General features: G+C 43.2%; 2 protein-coding genes across 2 annotated transcripts; one reads left to right on the top strand and one right to left on the bottom strand.

Moving 5' to 3' along the window:
- Positions 1 to 685: 685 nt before the first annotated feature.
- ints5 (integrator complex subunit 5) lies at positions 686 to 5,882 on the bottom strand. Its single transcript, XM_085296926.1, has 4 exons — positions 5,544 to 5,882; positions 4,060 to 4,312; positions 1,981 to 3,957; positions 686 to 1,795 (listed from the first exon to the last, which is right to left on the bottom strand). The coding sequence occupies exons 1-4, from the start codon at positions 5,636 to 5,638 to the stop codon at positions 1,088 to 1,090; spliced, it is 3,033 nt and encodes a 1,010-aa protein (XP_085153052.1). The 5' UTR covers positions 5,639 to 5,882; the 3' UTR covers positions 686 to 1,087.
- A 2,286-nt stretch (positions 5,883 to 8,168) lies between these two features.
- Positions 8,169 to 11,658, top strand: LOC146582431 (phospholipase A and acyltransferase 3-like). The gene is made up of 5 exons (XM_085296939.1): positions 8,169 to 8,325; positions 8,785 to 8,857; positions 9,023 to 9,131; positions 9,356 to 9,624; positions 10,910 to 11,658. The coding sequence occupies exons 2-5, from the start codon at positions 8,843 to 8,845 to the stop codon at positions 11,027 to 11,029; spliced, it is 513 nt and encodes a 170-aa protein (XP_085153065.1). The 5' UTR covers positions 8,169 to 8,325; positions 8,785 to 8,842; the 3' UTR covers positions 11,030 to 11,658.
- Positions 11,659 to 12,061: the final 403 nt, after the last annotated feature.

The raw sequence follows: 12,061 nt of genomic DNA on the forward strand, positions 1-12,061 counted from the left end.
CTATGGTCTCTATCTTTAACTTCCTTTGCTCAATACATTCCCTCTGCGACAAACTATCTCACCCTTTTAATCTCCATAGAGCTGTTCCTCTGATCTACTCACTTCTAATTTTGTCCATCCTGATCACCCCTCATGGAAATCTTATCATCTACCACCTCCAGCTCCACCTCCTCTGTCTTTTTTGCGATCTCACTACCATCTTGTAAACTTTCCCTTTCACTCTTTCTGTCATCCTTCTGCCACAAATCTGTCTTTTCTTCTCTTGTGCACTGCCCATTGCTTTGGATGGTTTAGCCCAGGTGTTTAAACTCATCCACCTTGATCACTCCACCTGTCTCCCTCCCATTCACACACACACACATATATATTATGGCTAGCTTCCACTGACTACCTCCACTTCATCCACCTTTTCTTTTTTGTGAAATACAGATTATCTGTAAATTGTAGAATCAAAGTTATTCAAAGACAACTTTAAGACTATTGTAAAGTCCAGGATTGATGATTTGATAATCGTCTTTTTGTTTTACCTTATTTAGAGTGTCTTAACCTTTCTTTGCAAGTTATTTTTTTTGTTTTAACATTTAATCAAAATTAGCGAAGCTCAAACACAAAAAGAGCCTGTAAACTGTTAATAATACAACTTTCTGACGATCACAACAACGAGGAACCCTCAAGTTAAGTCAAATTCTGGAACAAAAGGTTTATTTTTTGAAAAGTAGCTGAAAGAAGAGGTCATGTACACAACAAGAAAGCAAAGTTGTGTTTCCATTATAGAACACAAACAATGTGAAAATTATACAAAACAGTCTGTAAATGATTTAGCAGTTAATGTATTTTTGGAACCAAAATGACACATTAAAACACATTACATCCCAGATTCTGTATGCACACTATGTACACATGTGCCATTTGTGTTTCTCACCAGTTAGAAATGTATCAAGTCTAAAAACGGTACAAAAAGGTATGCACGCGCACAAGCCTCTACTGATATGGTAGTGAACTACAGTGACTGAAACTCTGGGGTCCGCTCTTGGACCGTAACACAGTAATCCCTCCATTTTACAGTCTATTTATTCCCCGTCACTCCTCAGAGCTGGAATCGCCAGCACAGGTGCCCCAGTCTGTCAATGTTTTTATGTAGCACGCTGTGGATCGGCGCCACGTATCTTGCCACGTCGCCGTCCCGTGAGAAATCTCTGCAGAACATGCCCTTCTCCGAGCTGAAGACAAACTTCTGGGGCATGGGCCCATTCCCCCTTACGTACTCCCACACAGCCAGCAGCAGCAGCCTCACCTCGAAGGGAGTCAGGTGAGGGAAAGCTTCGTGGACGTTGGCCAGGACGGGTGGCAGGAGCTGGCCTTCTCCCATGCAGGACACCAAGAGGCAGGAAGCCTGGAGGTGCCATGGGGAGTCTGTGGATGATGCCTCGCGAGATGCCTCCCAGTGGGCCAACAGAGTGGCCAGGAGGCCTCGGAGCACCGCTGAGCAGTAGCAGAGAGCCGGTCGTCCAGCCGCAACGACCTGAAGCAGAGGGAAGAGCACAGGGTGGGCCTCAAAGCAGCGCCGAATGTGGATGTCTCTCTCCACTGTGGTGCGGGCGTGCTCTTCTGGGGGCCAGGATAACTCGCTATTGGCCACGTCGGGACAGACGTTTTCCACTATTGTGACTGCAACAACCTTGGCTGCCTCCGCGTTGATGGGTGGCGGCTCATCGGGGTCAGACGGTGATCGTGAGCCGTTCAGACCGGAGGAGCTGCAACACTTGACAATAACTGCCAGCAGAATCTGAATGTTCTACAGAGAAAAGAGGACGAAAACATGCACATTATTACAGATTTATTTCCTCTGTTTGAACATTTCATAGGAGTCACATGGACGAATAATTTTTATGCACAACTTACAGTAAAAATACATAAAAAAAACCCCACTTCCTTAGTCTATTTATAGTTTTAACTGCTCTGCAATCTTTAAACACTCACCTGTATGACTAAGGATGGATCAGGCAGCTGTATGATGGTGCGAGCCTTTAGTCCCTTGCCAATCACACCTGCGTGAAACACAGACCACACACTACTTGAAAAATTAACGGTGGTACCAAACCGACAGTTGACGTCCAGCAAAGAGGCTCCAACATCAGGCGACACAGATGGGGAAGGCACAGGGGCGCCAGACATGTCTGCGATCTGCCCTCCAAATAGGTCAGTGTTGCCTTTATGTAGCGCTCCTTCAACCAGCTGCTGAAGCACTGATTTGAGCGTAAGAGGAGAGTATGCGGCAAAACGGGACAGTAGAAGAACGGAGCAGTTCACTGCTTCACCTGCCTGCCCTCCATCTCTCCCTGCCTTCCCTCCTTCTCCTCTCCTTCGCAGAGCCTGGAAGAAATGAGTGACGGCAGCGCGAGAGAGTTGGAGCAGCTGTGCTGGGGAGCAGGTGCGAGGGAGCGGGCTGCAGGACAGGAGGCGTACTGCAGCGTGAGATACAGCTGGGTCACCGTGGAGAAGAAGTGGGCAGAAATCATGGAGGTGTCCTGAGACCGCCGAGCCCACCTGGACCACCATGGAGGACTGAGCACCTGTTGCTCCTCTTCTCTCCTCGTCCTGACTCTGGATGGCTGCAGCCAGGTTGAGCAGCAGCTGCCTAAGCTGCCGAGGCCCCAGAGTGTGCGTGTGGATCTGCGCCACGCTACGTGCAATGGCAGCAGGAATGAGGCCTGCCATGCAAGAGGAGAGCGTGGTGTGGAGCTGCCAGGCCAGAGCCAACTCCTCTGGATTGCGGGCCTGAGTGAGCAGCTGGCAGAGGGCCTCAGTTGCTGTGCTGGGACCCCCATAAACTGAGAGCAGACATAGCAGCTGGTGCAGCCAGAGATGACGCTTCCTCTCCAGTCGCAGCGTCTCAGCACACAGCTGACCAATGTGAGACTGCAGCTCCTCCAAGAACGGGATGACCCTCTGGGGCTGTGAGGAAGCAGAGTGATGGGGGTTGACCTCAACTCCATCAGTGCGGTTGAATACTAACTTGTGGAGATGCAGGAGCAGCATCTGCAGGAGGCGGTCGCAACCTTCTCGGACTCCTTCGTGAGGTGAGGGAGTTGGGCCTGAGATAATGACTGAAGCTGGGGTCGCAGTGTCTGCCAGAAATCTGAGTACCCGGGCCCCTCCCGAAGGGCTCTGGCTAATGAGATGCACAACCAGGCCCAGCATGTTATCCAGTTCCTCTCTGGGGAGGCCCTGCAGCACGGCCTGTAGCTGGAGCAGGACAGGGGGGCGCAACAACTCGACGAGCTCTGCAGACACAGGACCAAAAAGGTTTGGGGACATTGCTGCCAGCTGCAGGAGAAACGGCACCGCAGCACGACGAAGCTGAGGGGAGCTTTCCCAGGATGTTGAAGATGAGGTTGGAGATAGAGGGCTCGACGGATTGAGACTCTCCTGGAACATCCTCAGCAGCTCTTTCCGGATGCTGTCGGAGTGGTGAGCGGCGAGGTGTCCAAGGATTCCCACCACTGAGCCGATCTTTGGCACTCTGCTGCCTTTATCCACTCCCATTACAAGCAGCCCTTGGTCCTTAGCACCATGAGAGCAGAAGTCCTTCAGTCCACATGCCATCACTCGGCTGATGATGGTACCGGGGAAGGCAGACCCAATGTGAGCCACCACCCAGTCAAAATGAGGGGAGTGCTGAACTGAAGTGTCCAAAAGAGCATCGACACAGGCATCGGGGCACCAGGCCAGCATTGCAGCCAGACACTGAGAGTAGGCTTCCATGAGAGATCGAGTGGCAGCACAAGACATCCAGAGCTGAAGCAGCTCGTTGAGGCTGGAGGAGTGGGGGGCGACACGGCGCCCAGCATGCTTGCTGCTCAGCTGGCCCAGTAAATCCACAGCCCAGGTGGACACTAGAGGGGCCCAGGCTCGGGGGTTGAGACGGATGAACTCTGACAGCACGGCGTGAATCTCCTACAGACAAAAGAAATAATAAAACAAATTTACCTTTAAAAATCTTTTTTAGCTTCAATATGTGCATATTTATTTTATGATGGTGTATTTTTGTAGTCACACCTGTATAATGTCCTCCAGGTTGGAGCTGACCCCAGTGCTGGCATTACTCTCCGTCTCTAGGTTGTGCAGGAAGGCGGACACATGCTCATCGTACACGCCTCGCAGATGCTCCAAGACCGCCCCACGACAGGCCGGGACTGAGCGCAGCAGGCGCACAGCGCATCGAGCATGTTCTCGGACGCTAAGCTTCCGGCCCTGAACGGTGTCAACGCCACTGATGAAGGACTTGATCTCCTGAGACAGTTCCTGGGTACTAGAGAAGGAGAAAGTAGACATGAGGAAAGTGAGTGGTGTCTCACCAACAAGCTAAAAATGATAAGGACGGCCATAATGATCTAAGAATACATCACTGCTAACATATTCTGTGTGAATATATGAAGAAGTTGTGAACAACACCCATTAAGGCCTTACAGAACCAAAAGTGACATCCTGTGACAAAACTTCCTTCCACAACATATATAAGAACTACAAGTGGCAAAGCTAGCAAGTAACTGTTTGGTGTTATTATTAAAATGTAGAAGCTTGGGCTTTTGATTTAAGCTCAACTACGTGTGGAGAACTGACCAATGACAACACTGAAGAAATGCCAGTATGTCCTGCTGTTCTTTGTTTTATAACATTATGAACAAATTATGTTCAAGTCAAACAAAACTATTAGTTGATGGTCGTCAGTTTGGGCTTTTGTAGGCATTCACTTGTTATTTTATGAGCTCTAGATTAAAAATCGAGATTCTAAATCTGGATCTGGATTTTTTTTTTATGTTTAAAATAATATTGATCATGTGATGATCAAAATAACAATAATTTCTATCTTTAATTTGTTAGTATTCTCTTTGTCCTAAAAGTAGAATTTAATAAATATAATGAAACCAAGAAGTGTCCAGGTTTACAGCGTTAACAACATTAGTTGGCCAAGTATCAGTCACGTGCCATCCAACATACTAGACTGTGGTCCCATTTTAACTATATGTGAACCATTCAAGCTTATATGGCCCAATCTGAGCCCTTGTTGAGGTTATATTGATCATAACTCTTCTGATAATTATTTCATCAATTAATTAATTGATTAGTCATTTAAAAGAAAAGACAGCCAAAGAACTGTTGTCACATCAAGGAAAAAACACTTAACTATTACTAGAAAAGCAGCAGATTAATTTTGATCCAGTGAAGTAATCTTTTTTTTTAACCTCGCACAGAAAGTATTCGTAATGAAAAATATTTTGTTATTTCACTGATAAGTAAAAACATAAGCTTGATACGACTTTAAACTAATCAAAGTGATCAAATCAAATTTAGGTGTTTACTGTGTTTTGTCTTCTTTAAGGTGAAAGCATGCACTCTAGGATTAAAGCACTAACTTTAATCATGCACAGAAATATAAATGTATGCCCCACTGCTCTTCATACAGTTAACCCCGAGCAGGAGACGTGTGCTGTGGGACTTAATCTTGCGGATGCACTTCTTGTGTCATATCTGCCACTCACCTCAGGGCAGTCTGCGGTGTGTGAGTGTGTGAGCTCTGCATCGCTTTCAGCGGGCTCCCGTCAAACACCACAGACATCGCTCGGTCGGTAAACATCAAAACATCACAGCGAATCCACCTCTCGGCCGTGGGGCTTCGACTTGAGCGATTATGGCAGCTTTTTTGTTGCCTTCGCAACCAAATTTCAGGACAAAATACAACGAAAGGGCGCTCCGAAGCCGGAAGTTGGGAGTTCTTCGCTGTTAGAAAAAGGAAACGTCAAGCGGACCGCGGAAGTCTTTGGCGACACCCAGTGGTCATGTCTATTTCTGCTACTGCTGCTTTCTACTCGACAGAGATAAAGCAAAGAAAAATCAAATTAGCTCGCCTGATTATTACATAGTACGTTACGGAGCCCCGCAAGGGACATGGGAGAGAAAAAAATGAAGGAAAAGTTCATCATCATAGTACGTAGTTTTTGTAAATTAATAATTATATTTTAGGTAAAAACAACAACAACAACAACAACAAATTAATAACATTAACTTTTAAAATGATACATATTAATTCTGTGTCCTTTATTATGTGTTTCAGTACTGACTTAATGATCTAACTTTACTAATGGAATACAAGCTTTTAAGCAGAGATATTTAAAATGATAATAATAATAATAATAATACAAAACTGAGAAAAAATTGTGGTATTTATTCTCCAGTTGTGCCGAATATACAGTGAAATATTCATTACAAACACATTAGTCAACATCAGCCGCTGCCAGCAGTTAATGTTTTCCTATTTGCTGATATTCGGATATCAACCTATAGGAGCATCATTGCTACTTTTAAATTTCATTCCCTGTCATTCCACTTATTTAGATGACTTCTATGATCCTGGTTTTCAATTCATGTTGAATTTAAATTTAATACAGGCCACTCCAGGTGGGGTGAAGTTCATCAGGGGAGAAAATTATATTGAATAAGGATGATTTTTGTAGTTAAAATAAATAAAAAAGAGTTTCGTGATGCTGCCAAAGTTTTCACAGGGTGACAGGCAGTGCAGTGAAAATGTATTTGCTCCCTTCCTAATTTCTTTTTGCATATGGGCATAAATGTTGTGGATCATCCAATAAATTTTGATATTAAATAATAAATAAGTACCCAAATTAATTCAAAATGCAGTTTGGAAATTAAGATTTGATTTAATGGCATAAAAAGTCTACTTGGCCCTCTGCGAAAAAGTAATTGCTCCTTTCAAAAAGCAGCACATCATCCCACCATCTAAAGAAACCTATGAACGTGTGAGAAGCAGTCAGTGACATCTATCAGTCTGGAACCGGTTAAGAGCCATTTTAAAGCTTTGGGACTGCAGTGAACCACGTTGAGAGACATTATCCATAAATGGAGAAAACAGCACAACTAGCACCACTGACGAACAGTGGGCTGTGAGGTCAGTTCCTGCAGTCAGCTGAGACTGCAGAAGTCACTCGGATGAGTGATGAAACGTTTCTCCCATTGAAAACGCTACATTCAGATGAACATAATCAACCTTTTGGGGTTTACCTACCTGGATGACTGAGCATGCATCAAGACACAAATACATGACTAATTTTTTTTGAAATGCGAAGGATACATTTTGGAAGAGTAACATTTAAAAACAGCTAAAACCATTAAAAATCTGCTCATTTTTCTCATTTAATGACCATCAGATGATGAATAACATGAAACATGGCAAGAAAAACATATATAATTTCACCATTTTTTTTCCACTCTCACTTTAGTCTGCTGTCATTACAAGGATGTCACCATCTGCAGCTCACAAGACAGACAGGCTTTACATGGACAGTGTTAATTAAGAAAAAACAGCATTCAAACATATCTACAGTTCCCTTCTGTTTAACAATCCTGCCATCAGCACATCAAGAACTCCAAGCTTATTGTAAAGACATCCAGTGGGCCAGGCTGGACCTTTAGAAGGGCCGGATCTATCCCCTTGTTTGACACCCCACATTTAAACTGTACAAATATAAACTCCAGCAATTTTTGACTTCCTACTGAAGCAAACAAGCATACGTCGTCACGTCGTCACGCAATAAAAAAAATCCTCGTGAAGATTTAGTTCTCAGTTATATTTAAACCGAAAGTGTTGGGGGTTCTAAAGGTTGAGTTGCGTGTTTTTCTGCGCGTGGCCATCATAACTGATCACGGAAAGAAGAAAGAGAGGGGGTGGCGGATAATAAACCGGCGATTTAAGAGAAAGAAAATGTCGTTATTTGTTGAAATTAGACTTTAAAGTCAAGCACCTGCCGGACCAAAAAAGGTAAAATAAAAATAATATTAACAAAAATAAATAATAACAAAATAAATGCGAATAAATTATACATAAATTAAATATTTTAAATGAAATTTACCCATGATAAAATCACACATTTATGAAAGAAAGAAAATAAAAAGTGTAGGTATTTGTAGCTGAAACAAAAGCAGACTCTTGATTCCTTCACACTTAATTTTATCACATCATTAAATATTCACGCGTTTTCTTGTAATATTCTTGCACCTTGCTTAAACAATCAGTCATCTTAAAAGTCATCTTAAAAATCACCTGACGCTTAAAAAAGACAAATAAAATACTGCCACGCGTTTATTTTGAAGGGCACTGAGCACGCGCACGAATCAGCTGATCGCTCGCGAGTGAGCTTTTGATGTTTGCGTCGGCGACGTCTCTCATTTCAAAACGAAAGGGTTCGAGATCGTTTTGACAACCGCAATAAGAACAGAAGAAGGAGAAGAAGAGTCTGGTCGCTGCAGGTAAGGAATTAACCCGATCAAAGACCTCCCACAGCTGAGGGTCGCGTGAATGATGGTGTTACCTCACGGCTTTTGGGTGATGCAAACACGGACCAATTCTGGCTAATCTTCTTCGTGTGCGATTTTTAAACACTCTTTGTGACTTATTTTGATATATAAGTCTCTAAAAGTGCGAGCTTTTCTCTAACATTCGCTTCTTTGGCGTTTATTTCCACGAAAGAGGTTATGCAGAGGTTATGCTAATGTGCCAGTTTATTAGGAACATCAACAATCCTGCAGCTGTTTTTAAGAGGGGCGCTGTTCAGCTCAGGAAGGATCTAGCCCGGTTTGGTGTGCAAAAACATACAGATATTTAAAGTGTTATTAGATTTATCGCTCTTTTACTTTCATTATGTATCACGTGGTGTGCTTAAATCTGATGTGTACTTTTATTTATTTATTTATCTTTAATCCCTACAGCTGAAAGTCGTCAGGAAGTCCAACAAATCGGAAGTTCGCAGACCAAAGACAGGCTGACATGGCCCCAACACTGGTTAGTAAAAGAATGTGATGGCATTTATAGCCTCAGAGCTGTTTATTACATCAAGCTGATTTCTATTTAAAGCGAGTCAGCGTGATCGGGTCAAATGTGCTGCAATTATTGAGAAACACACTCTTTTGGAAATTCAAACATTTTTCCCCTCTCTTCTAATCCAAGTATGACGAAAAGCCAGAGCCTGGGGATTTAATCGAGATCTTTCGTGGCTCTTACCAGCACTGGGCTGTGTACATTGGCGATGGCTTCGTTGTTCACTTGGCACCACCCTGTGAGTCCCTCCACACACATATATACACACACACTGTCTGGACTCCTTCCCCCAAACCCCATCACTGAAAACAAAAGGCAGCTTATCTGAGAGGCCACATGCAGATTCTGTGATGTGGGTTTTCAGGACAGAACAGAATGTAAATTATTTGTTGGGGTACAGCCAACTCAAAACACAAACTCTTGCAATATTCAGCATGTAAACTGAGTGGGTTTTGTCCCCAGCTGAGGTCCCGGATGCCGGCTCCAGCAGCGTGATGTCTGTCATAACTGAGAAGGCATTGGTGAAGAAAGATGGGCTGTGGGACGTGGTGGGAACTGACGAGTGGAAAATCAGCAACAGTCTGGACAAGAAGTACGAGCCGCACTCGCCTGGTGACATTGTGAGGGAGGCCCGCAGGCTGGTGGGCCAGGTGCTGCCGTACTGCGTCGTCAGGAGAAACTGCGAGCATTTTGTCAATGAGCTGCGCTACGGCAAGGCGGAGTCCCGGCAGGTAGGCCCAACCACGTCAATCCTTTGTGTCACTATAAAAACACGAAGTGAGACAAAGCACTGACACACAGGCGGTGGTGGAGGCTGGGCGGTGTAAGTTTCAAACAATAGAAATCTTCAGTGAAGAAGGAAAAAATAGCAGAAAAAGCCAGAACAAATTTACAGAAGAAATAGTTCATTTCTTAACCATGGAGAACCCATGGGGTCAGAGCCAACCCCACTGGTTTACTAGGGAAACCATGGGGTCAAATTTGACCCCATGGGTTCTCCAGGGTTAAAACAAACATGGGGATTAAAGATTCATTCATAGCTATAACTTTGAATCCTTTCATTCTTCTGTGACACCAGCTGGGAAATTATCTCTCATACCAAACATTGCTTGCTCCACCCCTCCTGTTTGCTCTGGAGGTTTGCCATCTTCTAAATGATGAATGGCTCAATCAGTTGCAATTAGCTGTAATTAAATATCAGTTAATTTATTTGTCTGTTAGGGATTCAAAGCAGGGTACAAGAGGCTTTCCAGCTTCATACAACACCGAAACATCAAAATGTCACCACATATTTAACAAGGTAAAGGATTATGTAAGAAACTAAAGAGTGAGGTAACAGTGGGAAGGGCTTTTAAAGGGCGGAATGATATCAGTGGAGTCAACGTGCTGCATACAGTGATAAGAGGAAACTTTTGGGGCCTGGGACATGGCAGGGCAGGTCTGTGTACGCTGATTTTACAACCTTTAGTTAATATTTAAATCTAAGCATCAGTGAGTAAACGTGTAAATTGTGAAATTGTATCTGATCCTGGAAACTAAACAGACAAAGCCTTCAAAGATTAGTTGAATTTGCTTAAAGTGCATTGAAGTCCACCCATTACCTTTTCTGAACAAGGCTCTGAGTCAAAATGAAACTTAACAGGCAGTGAAAGTGAAACTCTAAACTGCTCCCAGTGCAGGTGAAGCTCAGTAGGAGCGTCAGCTGCTCTTACTGAATCAAGTTCTGCATCCACTTGATTTCTCCTATTCCAAACTTTGTACATTAAGTATAAACACTGATGTGTTGTTTCAGGAATGCTTCTTTCAGACACTAAGAACAAATAAATGTCATGATCTTTTAATTAGAAGATGTTTTCACTGAAACCCAATCCGCCCAAAATCTTTTAAAAGTTCAAATCGTTATTTTTTTTAAAAAAGTTGGGCAGTGTTGGGGATTTAAATTTTTTTTGCTACTTTATAAATTTCAACAAAAAAAAAAAATCACGTTAGCTGCAATGATGTATGTTTTCCTTGCAGGTGCGTAAGGCAGGAGAGGTCGCCATGTATGCAGGCTTGGCTGCGGCTGCGGGTGTGGGTGTTTTAGCGCTGGCACGATGGTTGGGAGGAAGCAAAAACGAAAACAAGGAAACGCAGTGATGAACCTTCGTCCTCTTTTGTTTTGGGTCTGGATTAGCAGATCACCAGCAAAGCCTAACTGGCGCCTGCCATAATCAGTCGCAGATAAATAACACTGCCAAACTTGCATGCAGTTATGTGTGATTTAGCAGGAAATTGGGATCGGCTTCACCCCTATCTGTCCTTCATGTTGCTTTTTGTTTTGTTTTTTGGGGGGGGGAAATGATGTAAGGCTGGCTAGTTTGTATTTTTGGGGTTGTTTAAAATTTGTACATACAGCACAAGTTTGACAGTTTTTCCTCAGAAGATGAAATATGTGGTTTTCATATCAATGAAATGACTCATGAGGGATGACGGTTGGAGGGTATTTATGATTATATAATATATGATAACTTTATAAACTCACAAATGGTTTTAAAGTAAATGGGTATAATCAAACATCGGGAGAGAAAATAGGAAGTGCTATAAGTGAATACTCAATATTAAGCTAATGAGTCTCTATGCTAGGTTATGTAGGATTTCTTAAAAAAAGAGCAAAAAACCTTACATGATCAACATGTTTCTACAGTTCACAGATATATCGTGTTACACTGTTCCTCTGATGTTTCACTGTTTGAACAAGTTTTAAATAAATGAATTGTTTGACTCAATGATAGCCTGGAATGTGTGTGTGATATAGCATTCTTGTCATTGGACCCTTAAATACAGCCTATTACATTAAAGTCTTTGCAAAGGCACCCTGCACCATTCTTGCACTTCCAATTCTGTTCATCCCTGAAACCAAATGAAGCTTTCACAAAGGAAAAGTCTATGATCTATGTCTAGGATAAACATCACTGCACAGCATTTGTAATTCCCACATCTGTACTAGTTCTTGACTGACTAACATCTTACCTTTCAGGGACACTTACAAGCTCTGCAAATTTTGAATATAGTGGAAAAGACCACGAAGAAAATGAAGCAGAGGTATTTTCTGAGAAAGAGACACTTTTTTTTTGTGCTATTTTTCAGTTTTGCACAGAGAGGAAAATATGGTGGGGAGTGACGTGTGTG

Source organism: Mchenga conophoros, linkage group LG2, assembly GCF_057382185.1.
Source record: "Mchenga conophoros isolate Kocher_MC1m ecotype Shallow Benthic linkage group LG2, M_conophoros_male_GT1.1, whole genome shotgun sequence".
NCBI classification, from domain to species: Eukaryota; Metazoa; Chordata; class Actinopteri; order Cichliformes; family Cichlidae; genus Mchenga; species Mchenga conophoros.